At 37.8% G+C, this 21,387-nt stretch overlaps 1 protein-coding gene across 1 annotated transcript in view; it reads right to left on the minus strand.

Moving 5' to 3' along the window:
• LOC105930404 (myelin regulatory factor like) overlaps nucleotides 1–20,860 on the minus strand; it is a 31,455-nt gene extending 10,595 nt beyond the window's left edge. The window contains exons 1-14 of the mRNA XM_012868610.3: nucleotides 20,620–20,860; nucleotides 16,351–16,490; nucleotides 13,296–13,389; nucleotides 12,675–12,736; nucleotides 10,734–11,190; nucleotides 7,042–7,236; nucleotides 6,766–6,961; nucleotides 6,570–6,646; nucleotides 3,272–3,382; nucleotides 3,112–3,202; nucleotides 2,824–3,024; nucleotides 2,606–2,714; nucleotides 2,406–2,515; nucleotides 1,591–1,736 (exon numbers count right to left, since the gene is read on the minus strand). Of these exons, the coding sequence (XP_012724064.2) occupies nucleotides 1,591–1,736; nucleotides 2,406–2,515; nucleotides 2,606–2,714; nucleotides 2,824–3,024; nucleotides 3,112–3,202; nucleotides 3,272–3,382; nucleotides 6,570–6,646; nucleotides 6,766–6,961; nucleotides 7,042–7,236; nucleotides 10,734–11,190; nucleotides 12,675–12,736; nucleotides 13,296–13,389; nucleotides 16,351–16,435 (1,934 nt within the window). The 5' untranslated portion in view covers nucleotides 16,436–16,490; nucleotides 20,620–20,860. The remainder of the gene's footprint in view (nucleotides 1–1,590; nucleotides 1,737–2,405; nucleotides 2,516–2,605; nucleotides 2,715–2,823; nucleotides 3,025–3,111; nucleotides 3,203–3,271; nucleotides 3,383–6,569; nucleotides 6,647–6,765; nucleotides 6,962–7,041; nucleotides 7,237–10,733; nucleotides 11,191–12,674; nucleotides 12,737–13,295; nucleotides 13,390–16,350; nucleotides 16,491–20,619) is intronic.
• Between the last annotated feature and the right edge of the window lie 527 nt (nucleotides 20,861–21,387).

Raw genomic sequence — 21,387 nt, forward strand, 5'->3', positions numbered from 1 at the left:
CAGGCTCAAGCAATAAGATCACCTGATTTAGAACAGGTTTGAGTTTAAATTGAAATTTTCACAGAAACCATCTTGCAACGTGTTCCTTAAAAAGTAAATTCACTCAGGAAACAAAATCTGTATCTACAGACTTGGTAACCAAAAGAAAAACGAAAAACCTTCAACGCATCCTAAAACGTTGGGTAATGTAGTGCCAAACAACCCTTCAGAGTTGAGCTTTCACCTAATTTAACTGTTTTTCTCACTTGCCAGAGAGCAAGCTAACATCTTATTTCACTAAAATGAGGTCACGGAATCTCCAAAACTTTACTACCCCAACCTTTGTTATGCTCAAAAAACATTCATTTGAATGTCTGTCAATAGTTTGTGGAAACAAATATCTTATTGTTTGATGATTTTGGTCTCTCTGTAATCTTAAGAATGTGTTTTTGTTTTTGTAAGTCATGCATTATTAACTGTCTAACGAGACCTGGCTCTAAAGTTAGCCCAAGTTGGTTTCTGATTGGTTGATAAGCCCCCTGTGACATCTCCTCTCCCGGAAGTAGTAGCTGCTGACAGGAGAGCTGAATCCATAGAAACCCAGCAAGAAAAAAAAAAAGAATCAGTGAACCCTACAAGACAGGAGACCCGAAACTCAAGCCAGGCACTGTGTACGTTTAAAAGGTTTATCATAACGAGACCAGGCAGAGGTGAGAGCTAGCTTACTCACCACAGAGGTGACAGCCAAGATGGTTGAGGCTTGGTCAGAGTCCAGGGGACAGGCGAGGGTCATACATAGAAGAACTGAGGCCCCGTCCACACGAAAACGAACACAGAAGATTTTCAGAAACGATTACGAAAAAAATGCGCGACCACACGAGAGAACGCAAGACCACTGAAAAAACTGCAGTACACATGCCGGGCCCATTGGTGGCGCTGTGAATGGCACAAAACACATAAAATAACACAACTAACATGTGCAGACAACTTGAGTGAAGTAAACACAGCAATGTGAAAGGGGATCATTTTAAATATTCAACATGATCTTTATGTGGGCTGGCAATAAACAAACTGTGTAGAGCGAGTTCGTTAGAAAGGAAGAGTCCAAGGACGCTACTAACAGCCACAACAAAGCCAAAATTTGCTTTTGCATGAATGCAACACCGGACAGCGCCATGCTTGCTGTTATTTGTGAGAGTGAGGCGCTGGCAAGGTTACAGAGAGAGGCTAATCTACGACATCATTGTTTACGGGGCCTGAGACTGGCAGACAAATCCAGCGGTTAAGAAAAAGCTCGTTTGTCGTGGTACAGGATCCATGTCAAGGTCCAGAAAGCAGAAGCTTGTTAGAAGTTCAACACAGGCAAACCAGGGCAGGGAAACCCAGGGACCATGAATAAGTCCAACCAAGGTCCTGATGGTTCAGAGACTGAATTCTGCCTCCTTTTTTCTTACCCTTTCAGATTAATAATGGGTATTAGATCTCAGAAATAAGTCCCCAATAAACCATAGATTTAATTTCAACCTTAAATCCTACTTTTTAAACCCTACCCTCAGGGTGCTTTCTTTTACCAACAACAGATTTCCAGATTAGATATATAAAGATCAGTACCCAGTGGAGCGCAGGCTGCCCGTCAAGCTCTTCAACTTTGCTAGTCGGCGGTTCCAAACCTCCAGCTCTTGGATACGATTCTCCAGGTTGTCGGTAAGTTTTGCCAACTGCTGAACAGCTCCCACGTTCTCCATGAAGATCTGCTCCTGCAATGGGGGAAAAGTAATTGTCAAGTCACTTATGGCCTGGTTCCTTAACAGCTCCGGGACTTAATTTTTTGTGACTGTATCTTGTAGCCATCCACCTCCTGGATCACAGAACAGTTTGGTACCAAATTGTTCATCTTTGTAAAAGTCCCAGTTGGTACAAATAATGCAACATTCTTTCATATCTTCTTGCGGCATATCAGAAGGTACTTTGTCCCTTAGTCTTAGGGTAAGGGTGAGTATTCAGATATTGTCAGTTGAGCAAACTGACCTCCTGTTAAGGTTGTCAGGCTTCATGAATGCATCTCAGTTCATTTTGAAGAGAGACGATGATAAAATTTTATCACGCTGGTAATTTGGCCCAGTCTGGCTGTTGCTAATGTAACTCTTTAAAAGGAGATACATTAGGGAAAAATGAAACACTGGAGTCAGAAATGTTGACTTAAATGCTGGATTTTTAAATATCCTTAATTTTTCTTGATAAGAGTAGCTGTTTTCTGGTTAATGCCGTCTGCTCTAGGCCATCGCTGTCTTGGTCCAGTAGCCCCTTTTTCCTTAAGTATGACTTAGTCTACCAACATGTGGTGGATATCTTTTAAATTATCTTTGTAATCATTAGTTATGCATTACACATTTAATACAGACGACAAATAAAATTGATAAAAATACCTTGTCAACCATTAGGAAATTTTCGATTATCTCTCCGTCCGAGCAGATTACGTCGCCAACCTCCATGACTGCTGATGGAAGCAGCTCCTTTACCTCCTGAGCTATTACTCCTGAGATATCACAAGATTTTAATAATAAACACAAAACGTTCAACCCTTCAGAAACCACAATATAACAGTTCCAGTTGCGAATGCCATCACCTGTTTGATGGGTATGATCTATTCCCATGTTGGAGGCAAACTCTGGCTTGTATTCAAATTCAACAATCCTCATCTGATTGATTCTCTTAAGAAGTTGCTCAGAGTCTACCTAAGAGAAGATGTAAAAATACTTTACAATTCAAAGGAATCCAGCCAATATAGAATTTGTGGTGAAATCGAGTAGCAAAATGCTACATTAAAGACGTGTTTTGTCCTACCTCCTGTATGTTTTGCTTTGCTCGGCAGTCAGACGGTTGCATGATGGCGCCCATCACCTTAGCATTACCGCATACTACCAGGGCTTCATCAGGGGAGTCAGTATTGATACCGACTCGACCGTGACAGACCACAGCGTCCGGAACTGACCCTCGCTGCCACATGGTGTCCCCGTCGGTCTCAAACTGGCCCGGATTGGACGCCTTAAAATGGACAACACCAGCAGTTTATTTCAACGGTTGCTGGTTTGATCGATGATAAAAATATTGGCTCAAAGACATTGATTTTACCCTAACAATAATTCTCTCCGACATCAGCGCAGCAAGAAGAAAAGTCTCTTCTTTGACGGCAGCGTAAAGGCCGACCACCATCTGGAAATACCTGCACACAGATGCAGTTAGCATGCATTTCCATCACTGTTCTCTCTCTTATGTGTACTAACTCTCATACCTCTGGTCAGGGTTGGGTTTGCCTTTCTTCCTCATGTTGTTGGACGTTGTCTCGCTGAAGTGTAGTCGGCCAAGAGTTACTTTGGTTATTTTGCCACTAGGCACACTGACCCTGGATGATGACAGATCATTATTTTTAATATGTACATTTAATGTATTCTGCTCTTAATCCTACTGAAATTATACCTAAAGACTCACAATAGCTGAAGATATATAAAAATTAAACATTTATGACTCATAAATTATGAGACACACAAACAGCAGTTATACACATATTGGGCTAATGTTTGCATAGCAAGGTTGCGAGCTAGCTGCCATCACGTTTTAGTTCAAAACAATTAAAATGGAGACTGGCTTTTCATTATTTTACCAAATTTAATGAAAAACTCTACTTTTTAACATAAAATTATATATTTTTAACTAGTTTTAGGAACACTAGTTCCAGATAGCTGTGGTGAGTTGGCTGAAAAAACAGCTAGCTGTTATGCTAGCAAGAGAAACCTAATCATTTTATTCTTCTGAATTTTGAAAAATATAATTTGATGATTTAATCAAATAAACTATATGATAGAAAACATGCTTAAAGCACCCCCACATTCTCCATAGATTGGTTTATATGTGATATAAAAAGTAAAAGTTTAGTAGATGCACGCGTAGCATTTTTATGTGTAATGGAAGGCTAATTGTAGCTGAGTAAGAAAAAATTAAATAGTAGCAAAGACAAAGATGACACTTGAAATCCAATAATTACCTATTTATCCCCAGATCAAGAGGGCTGTATGTTATATAGAGCAACTATGACAAGTTCAGCCATGTGTGTCAGTTTTGGCCACGCTCACAACTGCAATTTCTATGGACAGCATTTCTGATTGGAACATTTCTTGATGCTAACAACTGTGTTTTTGATAAACAATAAATTACCCAAATTCCTAAGATATCATATTTAAATTAGGTCAAAGGTAGCCTCAATGTTGAAATCACTCTTTCCCTTTCTGCCCAGACATAAAATATAATTTTGATCCAGAAAATTTGTTATAAGGTACAAACACAATCCTCAAATGGGTATTGTTTTAGCGGTTTTAGCAGAAATAAGTGCATTATATCCAGCCTCAGATATCCATAAGGTAATATTTAATTTTCTAGTGTTAGGAATGCATTTAAGTTTGTTATTTATGCAACTTTGCAACACATGTAGTTTTTGACCATGCCAGAACTGAGGGTTTTTACTCTAGAAGTAACAATAATCCTTTACATTTCTGAAAAGAGGGACCAATAATTTAAAACATATTTCAAATCTCCTTAACACATCTGTTTTCTCATCATAATTTTTGTTTGGCAAGAATAAAGAGCATTCTTAATCAGGGGTTCCCAAATTGGCCAAGACGCCATGTGGGGGTCGCGAGATAAAATGAGGTATCAGAGAATATCCTAATTTTAATATAGCAAATATATGCTTTTAATCTTGGAAAATGATTTTTTTTTCTCTTCAATATTTACGACTTTTCAACATCAGACTTTATTTCCCGCAAATGTGTGAAATTAATCTCTATATATCTGTGTTTTTTGTGGAAATTAACTCCTTCATGTCCAATAATTTATTTTTTTTAATCTATGATGGCCCCAATAAGACTTTTTGTAGTGTGGAAATTATGAGAATAAAGTCATAATATTAAGTGTACAAGAATGAATAACATTGCAAAAATAAAATTGTAATATTAGGAGAATAAAGTCATGTTATTACCAGAACAAAGTCACAATATCATGAAAATATATTGTAAATTTTACAATATATTGTAATAAAATTGTATATAAAACTTATTTTAACACAAGGAGGCGACTGCACTCTGTTGTAAGAGTTTTCCTAAAATTACGCCCAAAAGGAAGCCGCCAGTCTCTGGCCCTGATCTTTTGGGTCCCAGGTTGAAAAGTTTAGGAACCCCAGTTTTATTGCACAGCTTGAATTTATCTTTCACAGTTGGGCAGACTTTACTCTGGTTAGCTTTAACAATCTCAGTTGAACTTCCTTTCCATCCTGTTTTATGACTTTATTGTTACCCTTTATCAACACACGACCGCTTTGCTACACACGTAAAACTGCCATACATTTTCCACAGATTACTGTTTATAACAAACTTTAAATACACCAAAAAGCAAAAAAAAAAAAAATAATAATAATAATAATCTTACAGTAACTAAGAGAATGTGACCTACATAACTGTGTTTCTTAAGGTATCTTAATATGACCTTCTGGGACCATAAATTTTGTTCAACAAAAACTCTTGTCAGGGTGACAAGGTATGACAAAACATTTTCCAGTTTGCTTATCTGAATGCCAGATATATGGGAACAAGAAATTGTTTACATTCTTCTCATCACATCATGGAGACAAGCGTTGGTTGGTAGACGGCTACAAGAAGCTTTGCCCTGAGGTTATTTATTTCTTCATATAGAAACATATTTTTGCAAATTTTTTTGACTGAAAGAAGGTTATTTTTGTGTAATTAAAACCACTTTCCTTTAAAAAGATAAATGAAAACAGATTAAAAACAGTCATTTCTGCTTTAACTTTCTGTTCTCTCTCTTTTTTCTTCATAGAAGGTACACCTGGTCTGGCGTTCTGTTAACTGTGACATCATCCAGAGAAGATGGATCACCTGCTACTACCATCTAATGTAGAACAGATTACTAGATCAATGTGTGCTTCTGTGCTTTTCTCTCTTGTTGTGTCTCTGCTCTGTCTTCCGTAACCCCAGTCAGTCGAGGCAGAAGACCGTTCTTACTGAGCCTGGTTCTGCCTGGAGGTTTTTCCTTCCCGTTAATGGGGAGTTTTTCTTCCCACTGTCGCTTCATGCTTGCTCAGTATGAGGGATTGCAGCAAAGCCATGTACAATGCAGACGACTGTCCCTGTGGCTCTACGGTTCCCCAGGAGTGAATGCTGCTTGTCGGGACTTTGATGCAATCAACTGGTTTCCTTATATAGGAAATTTTTGACCAATCTGTATAATCTGACCCAATCTGTATAATATGATTGAACTTGACTTTGTAAAGTGCCTTGAGATGACATGTTTCATGATTTGGCGCTATATAAATAAAATTGAATTGAATTGAATTGAATTAAAATTCAATACTTGAACATTACCGTTGAAATAACTGAATATTTATCGATTGTCCTAATTTTTTCACATGGCTCCATGGCTTTCTTAAAAGGAAATATTTACTCTTCAGATTGATTTTAGGATTTTGAAGTTGTCGGACTGATTGTTTATAAAGATTGATCAAAGGTAGTTTTAATCCATACCTGACAGGGTTGAAGGGCTTCTTGCTGCGGTCAGGTTGAGACTGCTCTATCGTCACCTCCTGGCTGGGTGTTTCAAGCTACAAAAAAAAACAACAGTTTTGATAGAATCAGTACTTCTGAGGTTCAGAGCACTAACAGGAGACGCCATCATTTCTCTTTTTAAACAGAAAATCTGGGAATTGTTATTGCTGCGAACCTTGATCCCAAACACTTTTATCTGAAAGTGGCCAATTTTCTGCGGTCCGGTGGGCGTTCGGACGTAATGCGGCTCTGCGGCCACACCGATGTGAACTGTGACCTGAAAGTGGTTCTTCTTCTGACACACAAAGGCCTCGTCAACGGGGGAGTAGTTGAAGCCTTTATCCGTATCAATGTGGTAGGCAGGAGGCGCCCTAAAACAAACCACATACATTATTTTCTGTTGGTGTCCTCAATGATGATAAAATCCTGATTCAGGCGGATCTGTACGTACAAGGTTTGGTAACTGGTGCTGTATAAAGTGCTCCAATGTTCTCGCCTGTAGTGTTCCCATCTGAGCAACTGAGAGGAACCCAGACCCAGTCCAGTTAGAGTGTTGTGAGTCCCATCACCTTCACAACAGGCAGCTTCGACTGCTGCAAATGAGTCCTCGGAGTCAGACCTCCTTCTCTTCTTACTGTCCTGGGAACTGATGAAAAACAAAATATAAAAACATTTTCCACAGAACAAGAGGCAACAACGTGCCAGTGAAGATCGACTCAGGGAGTCACATTGACTTTCTGTTTACAGCTGATGTGAAATATGTTGCGTCTCCTTCAGAACTGATCCTAACTTATTTAAATCATTCATAGAGCACCTTTACCTTCACAAGCAAAAAATGTTGCATTAAAGTGCTGCAAAATTAAATGAAACAAAAAAAAAGGACAACTAATGCGCTCTGATACGTAGGTGAAAGTATATTGTGTGCACAATAAATAAATAAAATGGTATGTAACTAATACTAATACAGAACTAGGGCAAAATGCTAATTTAAAGGTGTTTTAATTATTTGTTTTTTATTGTTCATATTTCTGGGCTTATTCCACTGAAACAAAATACAGGCCCAAAGCTTTGGAACTACGTATTTTAATCTAAAGTCTTGTTTAAACAAATCAGTTGGACAGAACGCGCACTGACAGTTCTTTTCTGGATTCGAGAAAATATAATTTTGTTCTGTAAGAAAAAACACAATTTGTCCAGTAAGAATCAACATTTCCAAGCAGAACTATACCCAGAGATTGTGCAGCAGCCCTGACAGAATGTCGTAAGGTAAACGAGAACCAGAGTTTTACTTGTACTAAAAAAAACAACAACAAAAAACAGAGAAATACATGTTTGAAGGCTCTAGGGTTATATATCATTTGATCTAAAGTTTTTATTCTGATGGATACCTCAGTGAGGAATGCTAGAAACTGGAAAAAAATCAAAGAGTTTAGCTGCTATTGTTCCTTTTTCTTTTAGCGCACAACTCAACCTCAGCTAAAATAGGTCTATATTTGGACGTCTAATTAATGTCTAAAACAAGTTCCAGATGCTGAAATTTCTCACTTTTCTGCCAAATTCAGCCTAGACGTCCAAGAACCATTAAGAAGAAATTTTAATTAAAGATCCAGTCTTTAATTAGCACCTATATGACCAACCAGAAGTAGGCAAAAACATCTTAAAATGCAATCTGTCAAGACCCGATATGAGGACATTCAAGGACATTCATCCACATTTATGCTGGAAATTATTAACAAAGCAATTTATCCAGCGAAAGTTATCCAGAAATGAAGAAAACCTGGAACAGCGCAGGACCTTCTCAGGAGTGAGCAGCCTACCAAAATTACTCCAAGAGAACATCAAAAACACATCCAGGAGGTCACAGAAGAACCCAGAACAACATTTAAAGCCACACAGTGGTTTTTATGGTTAAGTACATAAAAATATTTACAAACCTAACAAAAAAGTAGGGGAACAATTCTGGGATTGAAACTGAAAGAATTCAAAATAAAAGCACAAACATATAAATCACTACAAGGTTGCTTCGTAGGGAGAAATAACATATGCAGGTCAAAATATAATATGTGGAAAATATATTGGATATCTTTTAACAGTCATATAAAATTAAATGAAGTTATTGCAAACATTTGTATTGTATTTATTGGTACATTTTAAATGTATTGGTTTATTTATTGGCCAATTGTTGGTCCTCCATACTTCATATATATAATCTAGGTGTCACTTCCCTGTTTGGTAAAACAGCGGAGCATATAACACCAATAGTATAGGTGTTAATATCTTTTATGGAAGTTATCCGCCTTTGATTTAGTCATACAATTATTTTATTATAATAGCTTATCTTTAATGTGCCACTGTGTGCTTTAACTTACCTGTCAATTAGCTGATGAGGCAGATAAGTTTACTACAGAGGGACAACCATAATTCTATTAGAAAAAACAAACATAGATCTGGCGTATACCATATTTATTTTACAGTGAAACTAACGACCTGGTTATTCAGCAGCAACCCTGTACAGTTTTTGTCTTTCTGGTAATTTTGCATAATATTTTCTGTAGTAATTAACTACAGCAGCAGGGTTGAATGTTACAGGTTCCTACATCTGTTCTGCTCTAATCATCAGTTTCAGTTGTCTTCAGTGTCTTTACAGCTAAACGGAGGAGTAAAGGAGGGAGGTGCACTGGTTTGTTTCGTTACTTGACTGTTTATCAGCTAATTGATATTCTCCTGAGTTAATTTGTACCACAGCAGAATAAAGCTAATATGACTTTCAAACATGCGTTTCATACTGTTAGCTTAGCATGTAGCACTGTTAAGAATGTTCTTTTCCCCTGACCGCCTGCCCTGTTTAAGGAAAGTTTTTTCCGAACAACATTTTTGTGTTGTCTTGTCACTAAAAAGGGTCTGGTGAGTTTTTCTGCCAGTACTCGACACGTTAGAGCGTAACGCAACCTCTAGCAGATCGTAAGAAGCATTTCAATTTAAGGAAACGCGAACGGGTCGGTTTGCTGTATTTTTTGGACTAAAAGGCGCACTTAAAATTCTTACATTTTCTCATAAATTTATGATGCGCCTTATATATGATTAACATTATGCTTACTGACTGATTTTATGTGGTACAATGTGCTCAAAATCTGCTAAAATATGTAAGTATAACCTTGGTTAGCAACGAAGCATTACGGTACACTGTGTCACTACCTGATAGGACCCCTGAGCTGTCTACAAGACTGCCTGACTGTAATGTCTAAACTAGAAGTGCGTTTATGTAAGACAGCCTGGAGTACGCGCTAGCAACAATAAACCTACTAAGTTAATTTAATATAAAAGTTTATTTTGGCCTTATGTTAGAAACAGGGCAGTGTAGTCCAACTACTCTGCCCTCCCCAGCTTTAGTCCCACAGCTGTGACGTTACTGAACGCCTCACTGACCAAAGACCATCACAACTGCACTCCGGACTTTAAATAATCTGCACAGTACTACGTATTGAATATTGCGTGAGTTTTAGTAAGATTTGGTAGCTACTGCCTATTATTTATGCACTGTTTAATGCTCATTCAATTCAATTCAATTCGATTCAATTTTATGTATATAGCGCCTATTCATGAAACATGTCATCTCAAGGCACTTTACAAAGTCAAATTCAATCATTTTATACAGATTGGGTCAGATTAGACAGATTGGTCAGAAAGTTTCCTCTCTAAGGAAACCCAGCAGGTTGCATCAAGTCTCTGCAAGCAGCATTCACTCCTCCTGAAAGAGCGTAGAGCCACAGTGGACAGTCGTCTGCATTGTTGATAGCTTTGCAGCAATCCCTTATACTGAGCATGCATGTCGCTTCTTGCTTGCTCGGATTGAATTGAAAATTGAAAAATTTAATACGTACATTTTAATCTACAAATACTGTCCATATGCTATAAAAACAACCTATACCATAGCTGTTATATACCACACTATTTATGCGTATTGCACTTCTGGTTAGATTTTGCTCTGTATCTGTATGTGTAATGACAATAAAATTCAGTCTAATCTGATCTAATCTAGTCTAATCTAATCTAATCTAAATGCTTGTGCTGTCTCAATGTTTCTAAATAATATACAAACTTCACCCACAAACAACCATTTCCAAATACCAAAGGTTTGCTCACCAGGTGTGGGATGTGGAGACTGAGCCGGGCACACAGATTGAAGATGACGCAGGGAGATTATGGACCAAACCTGGGTCAGTCATGGGGGAAATGTAAGTACTAGATGGAGACGGAGGTGTGGGTGGAGTGTAACCTTGCAAAATGCTTCCTGGATTTAAGAAGAGTTCAGGTGGGTGGCTAGTGTCTTGATGAACAGGTAGGACGTGTGGGTCAGGTGGAGTCCTAGACTTTAAGCAAGTGTCTGTGAGGCCCAAACCACAGAGCTGGTTGTGGGTCATAGAGTCAGAGTGGCACGGCACTGAGCCTCCATCTTTTAATGAACAGGAAGGGGGCCGAAAGAGTCGATCAGAGTCAGGAAGAGTGGAGCCTCGATCCTTAAAGTGACAGGAGGTGGGGAGGTTTGCGGGTTGAAATGCCTCTGGGGGGGTGGACCAGCAGGATTGGTTGTATCTGTGGTCTGCCAATAGAAACAGAACAATCACTCAGACTCAGTTGAGAAAACAAATTACAAATGTGAATATCTCCTCCACTGTAATACTTCTACTGAAGCGCTAGCTATGTTTACATGCACAAAATTTCCCAATTGGATTAAAATGTATGCGGATTAAGTAACCAGATTGTAGCATTTATATGGGCACACAATCAATTAATCAGATCATAATGTGCGTGTATATGCACTTGGCTTTATTCAGAATAGAACCACTCTGACATGTGCAGTTCTTGAATTGCCCTAAAAAACCACAGAAGAAGAAGTATGTCTGTCTTTGCTGAAAAAATAGCAAACAAAGCGGTATTATATGTTTGTTGTCCTCCGGGCGCCCAGGTTGGACTTTGAACGATGTTCTACAGTTGAAACATTACTGATACTTCTACTGAAGCGCTAGCTATGTTTACATGCACAAAATTTCCCAATTGGATTAAAATGTATGCGGATTAAGTAACCAGATTGTAGCATTTATATGGGCACACAATCAATTAATCAGATCATAATGTGCGTGTATATGCACTTGGCTTTATTCAGAATAGAACCACTCTGACATGTGCAGTTCTTGAATTGCCCTAAAAAACCACAGAAGAAGAAGTATGTCTGTCTTTGCTGAAAAAATAGCAAACAAAGCGGTATTATATGTTTGTTGTCCTCCGGGCGCCCAGGTTGGACTTTGAACGATGTTCTACAGTTGAAACATTACTGAGTAAAGCAACAATTTTGAGCACTTTTATGTCGTATCGTATTTTCGCCACTCACCAATGCAGAAATATGTCACGTTTACGTTGTGGCGCATCTGCGCACTCGGGTCAATTTGCCACATTCAGAATAACTTCATCATGACAAGCGTTTATCTGAACGTTGATTGGATAATCAATCGGCCTATCCCACCCCTCTCATTCGGATTACACTTTTAATCCGATTGATCTTAATCTGATCATCATATTCCGATTGTCTTTTTTTACACAACGCACTTTTACTTCGATCGGCTGTTTATTCCGATTACTTTTGTCCATGTAAACATACCTATCGCGTATTAATGCGGACCACTATGAGTTACTCTTAACATGCATCTAAAATGTAAAAACAAGAACAGCAACGTTTATAACATGTAGATTAATGTATGTCAAAGCATCTTTGTCTCGTTGGAAACTTACACAAACAAGCATAGACAACAGGAAAAATATGGCTGCATTTCTAATTAAAAATGTATTGTTAAAAAAACGAGAAGTGCTGTAATGTTTAATTTAATGTATCCTGATCTGTTATGTATGGAAATATGTAGTAGTTTTTTACTCAACATGCACGAAAACTCATGAAACTCATACTGTATGCAGAAATCTACACCAGACGTGATCACATGAGGTGTATTTGTAGAAGTCAAGGGAACTATGAGATTATAACACATAGTTTTGCTTCTATAATTCAGAGGATGCCCTGGATGGTTAGGCTACCTGGTATCTGTGGAGGAGAGCATGCCTCTGAGCTCGAATCCGGAGGAGACTCAGGCAACATGCTGGAAAATAAAGCACAAAACAACCCGATGTCAGAGATCATACGTTTTGTTTGGCATTTGTCCTTAATGGAGCTGTTTCTGTCAGCAATCTTCACTTATCTGATAACCAACTGGGTGAGTGTTAAATTTATGGATGTTACATAACAGATTTGACAGCGATGCAGCGGGTTTTCCCACATTAGAACTACTTATCAGTGCAGATTCAAGATAGAAGTGACTTCATGCGGTTCTCACCAAGCCAATTTCACCCAAGAACATGCTGTGCTTTCTTTAGGCTAAGGGGATTTTTAAATATATATGAAACGGTTTCTGGGTGTCCCCCAGTGACGATACATCGGGTATCATCCCGTTCTTTGTTAACCAAAAACCGTGATTTTTACACCATTTTCCTGTCTATGTATTTAATCTCGAGTCTTACTCCAGTGCAGCCTTGTTTACAGTAAAACCTTTAAGTGTTTTATGGGTGCCTGAGTCGTCACAACCACTCCAAGCCATCTCATTTAGCGTTTATCAAAACATTGCCATCAGGAAAACCTGATTCTTAGTCCAGGAGACTTACAAGTTGCTGGCGTCCATGTCGTTAGTGAGGTACTGCTCCAGGATGCTGGTGTCTACGGGAACAGAGCTGTCCAACACACTACTGACGTCCTGACCTGAACATATGGCGAGGAAGGACAACATGTTCATTCACAATGTGGTGGATGGGTGTGCTCACTTGTTCTACATACAAACAGAGGACCTTGACTGCACCTCCATTGACTTCCATTCATTTTCAACCGTTTCTATGGCCCAAGCCTGACCGCAGGGTTTCCCCAACTGTATTATAAGCCTGGAGGGCCGCCATGCTTTAACGCCAACCCCCCTCCCCCCACCAGGCTAAGTGACACTTTGACAGCAACATAAAGTAGTCAGTAAATTATAGTAGCATCAGTTTAGCAGTTGTCCCGTTATGCACAGCCAGCAAGGCAGCCGCTCTTCTTGACGTTCTATCACGCTATTTGTATCTGCCGGTATCTACTTTCCCCTAGTAAATTAATAAATGTGCATCTTATTCCTAATATAATTGCACAATAAAAAGGAATTGTTGTTCAACTCAAAATGTTAACTGTACTGTTCTTCGTCTACGCACCATTAGATCATTAGTAACATTAAAAATCAAACAATAAACCAAAAGATATTAGTAGGTGTTTACTTAAGTCTTTAAGATAGTTTTCTACAGGCAGCTTTACTACAACAGTAGAATAAAATCCTGAAATTATGACTTTTAGTTTCAGTGTGCCAGCCCAAGAGATTAAGTGGCCCCATCTGGCCCCCCCTAGGAAACATTTCTGGAGGCGCCACAATTTTATCAGGGGCAACGACAGCCGGTGGAGGATAAACCGTCCCAATTCACAAGCCAATATCTTCCGCTCTCCCCTTTGTCGCAGTCAACGAAGGACACGATCCACCTACAAAGGGTGCAGCCCCTGAATTGGGACACACCCATAGAAGCCTCTTCCTTATGGGGATTTACAAAAGAAAGTGACCGCTTCTGGCCTACTTTTAAAGCGCCATAAAATGGGTGTGGCTCAGTTCTTGCTACTTGAAAGGCAGGAATATCTCAAACACAACACAAAAATCTAATACACATTTTGAAAATAATTAGTCCCAGGCCAATTAATAACTACAGTTATTTTAAACATTTAACCCTCAGTTTCCCTCATCCAAATTGCAAAGCAATAAAACCTCTTCTGTTTGTTGTTTTGTATCGTCCACCAGGCCCTTACACTCAGTTTTTGGATCAGTTGTCAGACTTCTTATCTGATTTGGTGATAAACACTGACAAAGTTATTATAGTGGGTGATTTTAACATTCATGTTGACACAGAATGTGATGACCTTAGAGTAGCCTTTAAAACTATCCTAGATTCAATTGGTTTTGCTCAAAATGTGCATAAACCGACGCACTCTTGGCTCCATACATTAGACCTTGTGCTGACATATGGCATTGATTGTGAAGAATTAACAGTATTTCCTCACAACCCTGTCCTATCTGATCATTTTTAATAACATTTGAGTTTAATCTAACTGAGTTCTCAACCCCCAAAAGAGGGTTCCATTATAGTAGATCTTTATCGGATAATGCTGTATCAAACTTTAAAGAGTCTGCCCCCCTTTTAATATCGTCAGTATTGCAGAAATACCCTGCAGATAGCAGCAATGCTGTTTCTTCCCATTCACAAATTGATACCTTTGCTAACAATGTGACTTCCTCATTGCGTTTTGCATTAGACAATGTAGCTCCCTTGAAAAAGAAGGTTATTATTCACAGGAAGCTGGCTCCCTGGTTTAACTCAGAGCTGCGTTACTTGAAGCACAATGTCAGGAAATTGGAGAGAAAATGCGCTCTACACACCATGAGGAATCCTACCTAATCTGGAAAGACAGTCTATTGTTGTATAAAAAGACCCTTCGCAGAGTTAGAGCAGCATATTTTTCATCATTAATTGAGGAGAATAAAAATAATCCTAGATTTCTCTTCAGTACAGTTGCCAAACTTACACAGTCACAGCTCCGTTGATCCATCCATTCCCTTAGCTCTTAGCAGTAATGACTTTATGGGATTCTTCATAAATAAAATTGATTCCATTAAAAATAAAATAATTGGCATCCTCCCAAACATGATTACCTCGTCCTCAGTAAGTGAGGCAGCGTTGGAGGAATCTTTAGAACCTGCGCAGTGTCTGAACTGTTTAGAAGCAGTTGAGCTTTCTGAGCTATCTATCTTAGACCCAATCCCAAGTCCCAGTCCAAGGACTGAACCCTGTGTATTAAAATACAAATACTTTGTATTTGTATTTTAATAACCACACTTTTTACAGTTTCTTCAATCTCATACTAAATCAGACAACATCTATCCAGTTACTTTTACTCGGATGCAGACTTTGGTGCGCCAAAATCTGTTTATAAATAAATTATTGAAATTGGCTACATTTATATATATATATATATATATATATATATATATATATATATATATATATATATATATATATATATATATATATATATATATACACATCATGGCCCTCAAGCACTTTTTATTTGACAACTTTTGGCCCACGTGATGAAACATTGGACACCCCTACTGTAGATTATCCCTTCCTAGAAGTGATAATTAAATCTCCTAGAAGCTTCTTCTAAGCCTTACCTTTGACCAAAGAAGATAAATTTTTTTCCAATTGCTTCGGATCTGCTGTAAATATAGTTTCAGTACATTTAAAGGGCATTAAATCAGGGACTACTTGACACTCTAAGAATCAGGAAACATCAGAAACACATTGAAATAGCCCTAGACTTTGACTTTTAGCCAACATAGGTAGGTTCAAAACATCCGCAATCTCCCTACAATAGACTACTTCAGCCAAACTCCCGAAGAACCTGAATATTCATGAAAAACAAACAAGTAAACATATCTACTGGGACAAAGCTTGAAACTATGAAATATTAGTAGAGCATTCTTTAATTATTATCGCAATTACGTCTTTATGTCCCAGGATCACGTTGGAAACCTTGTTTTGAAACCGTCTCTTGAATATTTTCATGCATGTTGTAAAGATTTGTGGAGTGTCTCACCGCTGAAGAACTGCTGCAGCGCCTCATTCTCTCCAAGAACCTGGAGCGGTGGCCCACTGGCTCCAGGCTCCATGCTGCCATGCATGGGGCGGTGTTGTGCTGGTATGTGTAAGAGTCAGGAGGATCTCCACTGGTGACTACTGCTGATCATGAAATTGAGATTACAATATATCAAATATACCTTAGACTAAAAGTAAAATAAATAAGTAGACGAGGATCAAGGTCTGAGCAGTAATTTGGGATCAGGATATTACTTTTTCCTTTCAGAGTCCCATGTCGTGATGACACAGTTGGATAAAGATCCAAAGTTCAAGGTGAAAACAAATCAATAAATATTATAAAGACAGTTGAGCTCATAAAGGTATATACGTTGTATCTTAATCTTGGTTTAAAATAGTCATTTTACAACATTCACCAATTAACAACCTGCTCCCTTATATATTGCACTCTGAATGGTGGAGTTGTGTAATGGTGTATTTACTCCTAAGGACCGCAAGTGGCTATATACATATATATATATATATATATATATATATATATATATATAGGAATAATTTAAGTGAAGTTCCCTCAGCAAAATGATACTTAAAGGATAGTTCTTCAGATCTGTTTCTAATCATCAGGTTGGAAACTATTTTTTTTTATGTGTCCACAGATATCAACATCACAAGGGCAGAAATGTATCTATCCTTTTTTTATGTTTCTCTTTATTTTAAAATGTAAAAATATAATTAAAATGGTGGTCTTTTAAAAATACCAACACATTTTCTGTAGTAGATATTCACAAAAATAGGTTAAGTGTTTGATGAAAGAGACGAGCTTGTAAAAAAAATACCAAGAAAGAATGATTGGACTTTAGCAGTGTTTTTTTTTTAAACTGGATCGGTGACTGAATATAAGCTTGTGCCAAGAACAAGTGTCAGGTGCAATACTGGGGAATGATGGTTGGTACAGTTGGTTTACAGTTGGTTGGCATACAGTCATGCATCGTGATGCACATTAAATGTATTTTTCATTTTAGTCTGGACTCAAAAATGGCCGATTTTTTACTTAGCCTTTAAAACGGTCTTCGAAGAATAAGGCTTTCCAGTCAAAATGATTCCAGTGCTTAAAGCCAAGCTTGATCATTAGTGTTAATATTTTATGACAAATTATAAGAGTGAATAAAAGTTTCTCAAGATACTTTTATTTCAGAATTCAGAAAAAAAATATTTTTTGTGACTGAGTATAAAAGATGACGTTCATATCCACATTTCTCCTGCTGACTTCAGAGATCATTTTAGCAGCCAATGACTAAAAAAATAAGATAAGATAAAATACGAAACTCCTTTATTATCCGACGATGGAAAAATTTGGGTGTGACAGTTGCAAAAAACACAGTTACACACTAAATCAGTAATGAAAAAAACAGCTAATCTAATCTAAAGTTATTTCTAGAGCAAATTATGCAGTAAACAAAAATCCACTGTGTCACTGTTTAGGACTTTGATCAATGAATGTTTGTGTTTTGGTTTTCTTTTGAGTTTGTTTTCTGTTCATTTTTAGATTGTATTCAGTTCATTTATCTCTGTTCACTATTGTTATCAGGGTCTTGTCATATGAGTTGCATTGAAAGAAGCAATATCAAAATAAATTAATTTACTCTTTGTTAATTTTGCCTGCAAGCAGTATTCTTGGGCCACAACCAAAAACGGTTCAGGCCAATTACATTGCAGTATTATGGTTTAATGGAGCATAGCCATGTTATTTGACTTTTTTTTATTTATTTATACGTCAGTAGCTCACTCTGATTGCATACAGTTTTTATGTCACATCCTGCTGGCGTATTAGTTGTTATTTCGGTGTTTTATGCTTAGTTTTTTCTCAATTTGTTAGTAAATAAAGCCTTTCGTGTTTATTTTCAACAGAGGAAGTATGTACTGCACATGCGCAGCAAGAGCTAAAACAAGGAAGCGGCTAACGGCTATTAGTGTCTCCCAGCAAAACAATGAATAAAGGTTCAAGATACAGTGGAAAAAATTGCAAATAAATATGATTGCAAGAGGGAAAAGCCTGGAATGTCTCTGGGAATACAGTCTGAACATTGGCGTTCACTGACGCTGACGCTAAACCTGCTGAGGCTCAGATGTGACGCAGAGTTGACTTACGTGAGTAACTGTTCTGATATGAGGCTCTTAGTTGCTGTAGATCAATTAATTAAATTAATAATGGTTGGTCTTTGATCAACCCGAGCTGCAGCTTTACTGCAAGGCGTTGCAGAGGATCAGGCTCGGCCCGCCATTATTTAATTTTATTAATAAATTAAGCAAACCGGCATTATGATAGTTCTGTGATACTGCCACTAGATGGCACCACATCTTTTTATATCTGGTCATCGCGCCTGGTGCTGGGGTTCCTTTTATCCACAAAAGGACCACCACAATATTATTAGGATGGAGGGTTGATGTATATAATCTTATTTTATCATGATCAAACGGTTTTTGGTCTTGTTTTATAAGCATATAACGTGGATATATACCATCAAGACGAGACATCACAGTTGCAGCACAGGGTATGTGTAGCTGCTGCTATCACATCTATTTTGTAAGAATCCATGATTTATTCTTTGAAAGATGAACAGCAAGAAGAGCCTTGACCAACATAAACTGTGGTGGTTTCTGCTACTCACAACATTTTAATTTGATACCTCGATTGGCTAAAACCAACCCTTGGTAGGCGAGCACTAGGTGTCTCTTCGCCCAATCAGCTCAGAGAGTTCTGCTGCATGCCCCTCCTTTCCCCGAACGGATTTAATGGACGCAGATCCAGATTGATAATGTGCAGAATGGAGAGAGCTGCACATTATCAATCTGGTATGCCAGGTTAGCTTTTTTAGCGTGTAAACTTAAATGTCTAAACTTTAAATTTTATGACTTTTTACAATCCTACATGCCAACTAAGCAATTAAAGATGAACAAAAAGCAGTACAAAAATGAATGTGCAGCAGTTAAATAAATTAAGTGTGCATCTCAAAAATGTTTGGCAAATTAACCAAGATTAGTGTTGCTGAGAAAAAAAATATTAGAATTGTTTGCTAAGCAACTGTGATGCTAGCACAGCTAGCTTGTTTGTGTTAGCAGTTTCCATTTAGCCACAGATATTCATTATGTACATTTGTTAGATACACGTTTCTAATCTGTATGTCTTCAGATTGTTATTTGCTTCTTGCTGACATGAATCAAAACAAGCTAGCCTAAGCTAGCTGGTGGCAAACACCAAAGCTAGCATTCCTTTGGGCCGAATCTGCTTTGCTAAAACCATGTTTAGTGCTTATCGAAGGTTGTAGTAATCATTATAAAAACACTTTTATTGATTTATAAATACTGTAATAACTATTGAGATTTTTGATAGAAATTTGCATTATTAAAAACAATTGTCAAAGGTAAAAGACACACAGATGCTTGTCTTTGAAATCCATTTTAGGGGCTGGTTTGGTTTCTAAATAAAGCAATTTACTAGCACTGTTGCTAGTCTTTACCACTAAACATACGCTAGCTAAGTTTTGATACAGTCGCAAGCCCCTAACTGTTTCGGTTCTGTTGTTACTGTCAAACTCCCCTTGTTTTGTCTCTGCTGGTTTTCAGTACATTCAAGTAAACTCTGTCAATTACATTTTTTGTTAGTATGCTTTTATTTTCAACAACTGCCAACGTCGGGTTCTTCTCCTGTTCAAACATCACATAAGGCTAAACGCAGCCTCATAAACTACTGAACACACCCCTCTACATCTGCCCACGGAGAGCTCAAATGGCAACTTTTTCGTCATTCTGGGTGTTACAGCTTTTGAATATATTTTCATTTTTTAAATAAACTGCTTCCTTCACAAATTGTTATAAAAAAATCACAACAGACATCCCATCAAAATTAGATGTTGTCTAAACTACAGATGGAGTTCAAAGACGTGGTATTCCATCGACCCACTCTTTAAAATCCAGTCTTAATATAACCTGGTAGGTTGAAAATTTTATATAGATATACATTTGAGAACTATAGGCTGGCTTTGTCCTCTAACTTCAACACTGAGTGAAGAATAAGCTAATTTGGACATGTAAGTAGATATAAATATCTACGACTGATATAGTTAATGACATAATTAGCTATAAAAACAAAATAATTACTATCTTCCTTGTTTTAGCTGTATGGCTTTACAGTTCCTCCAGCGGCTGATAAAACCATCCTATTTAAACACAAACTAGCTCAGATCAGCTAGACATGTTTGCTTAAACACACCTGTGTTCGTCTCCAAAATGGCTGCCAGCCAGTCAAACAGAGGCAATCTTTATCCGACCTGCTCGTCTTCAGGTACAATCCATGTGTGAAAGCGGATTCGGCTCCAGAATTACGTTTCTCCAAAAGTGCCCGATATAAAACCTCTTCTTTTGAGGTTACAGCAGGCAGAATCCCTTCCTTTAGCAACCTTTTTTTAAATTCGGTTTGTAGTGCGTATCTGTGGATTGCCCGTGTCTCTCAGGTGGACTTTGAGCTTTAAACAAGAAAAGGTAAAAGGTGTTCACTCATCTGACACAGTCATAAAACAGCCAGACACCTGGAAGCACGCACACAAATTTCCCTCCATTATACTATACGTCTGTGTTAATGTATGAATCCTGCTTTTTTATTTATTTAAAAGAAATATTAAAAAACAGAAGCAAACACTTTTTATCATACGAATGATTATTGTTTTTTAACCAACTAAGAAACGCGAAGGTTCAGGAGAATTATGCAACAAAAGATTACGTATTTAGAATACTAACTGCACACATAGGATACAAAGATCATCCTGAAATAATCTGTACACAATTCTTTAGTTGAATCAGTGAGAAATATAAAAGATAATGAAACCATAAAAGAAAATTCGCTCTGCAGTGACTCTTGGAAAGCTTAATTTTAGGCTTTGGCATTAAGACAGTAATTCTTAATGCTACACTGCCAGACAGGACAAGTGGGGGAAAAAAGCTGCATTTATTTCTACTGGCAAATAACAAAAATGTCCAATTT

Source organism: Fundulus heteroclitus, chromosome 17, assembly GCF_011125445.2.
Source record: "Fundulus heteroclitus isolate FHET01 chromosome 17, MU-UCD_Fhet_4.1, whole genome shotgun sequence".
Taxonomy (NCBI): Eukaryota; Metazoa; Chordata; class Actinopteri; order Cyprinodontiformes; family Fundulidae; genus Fundulus; species Fundulus heteroclitus.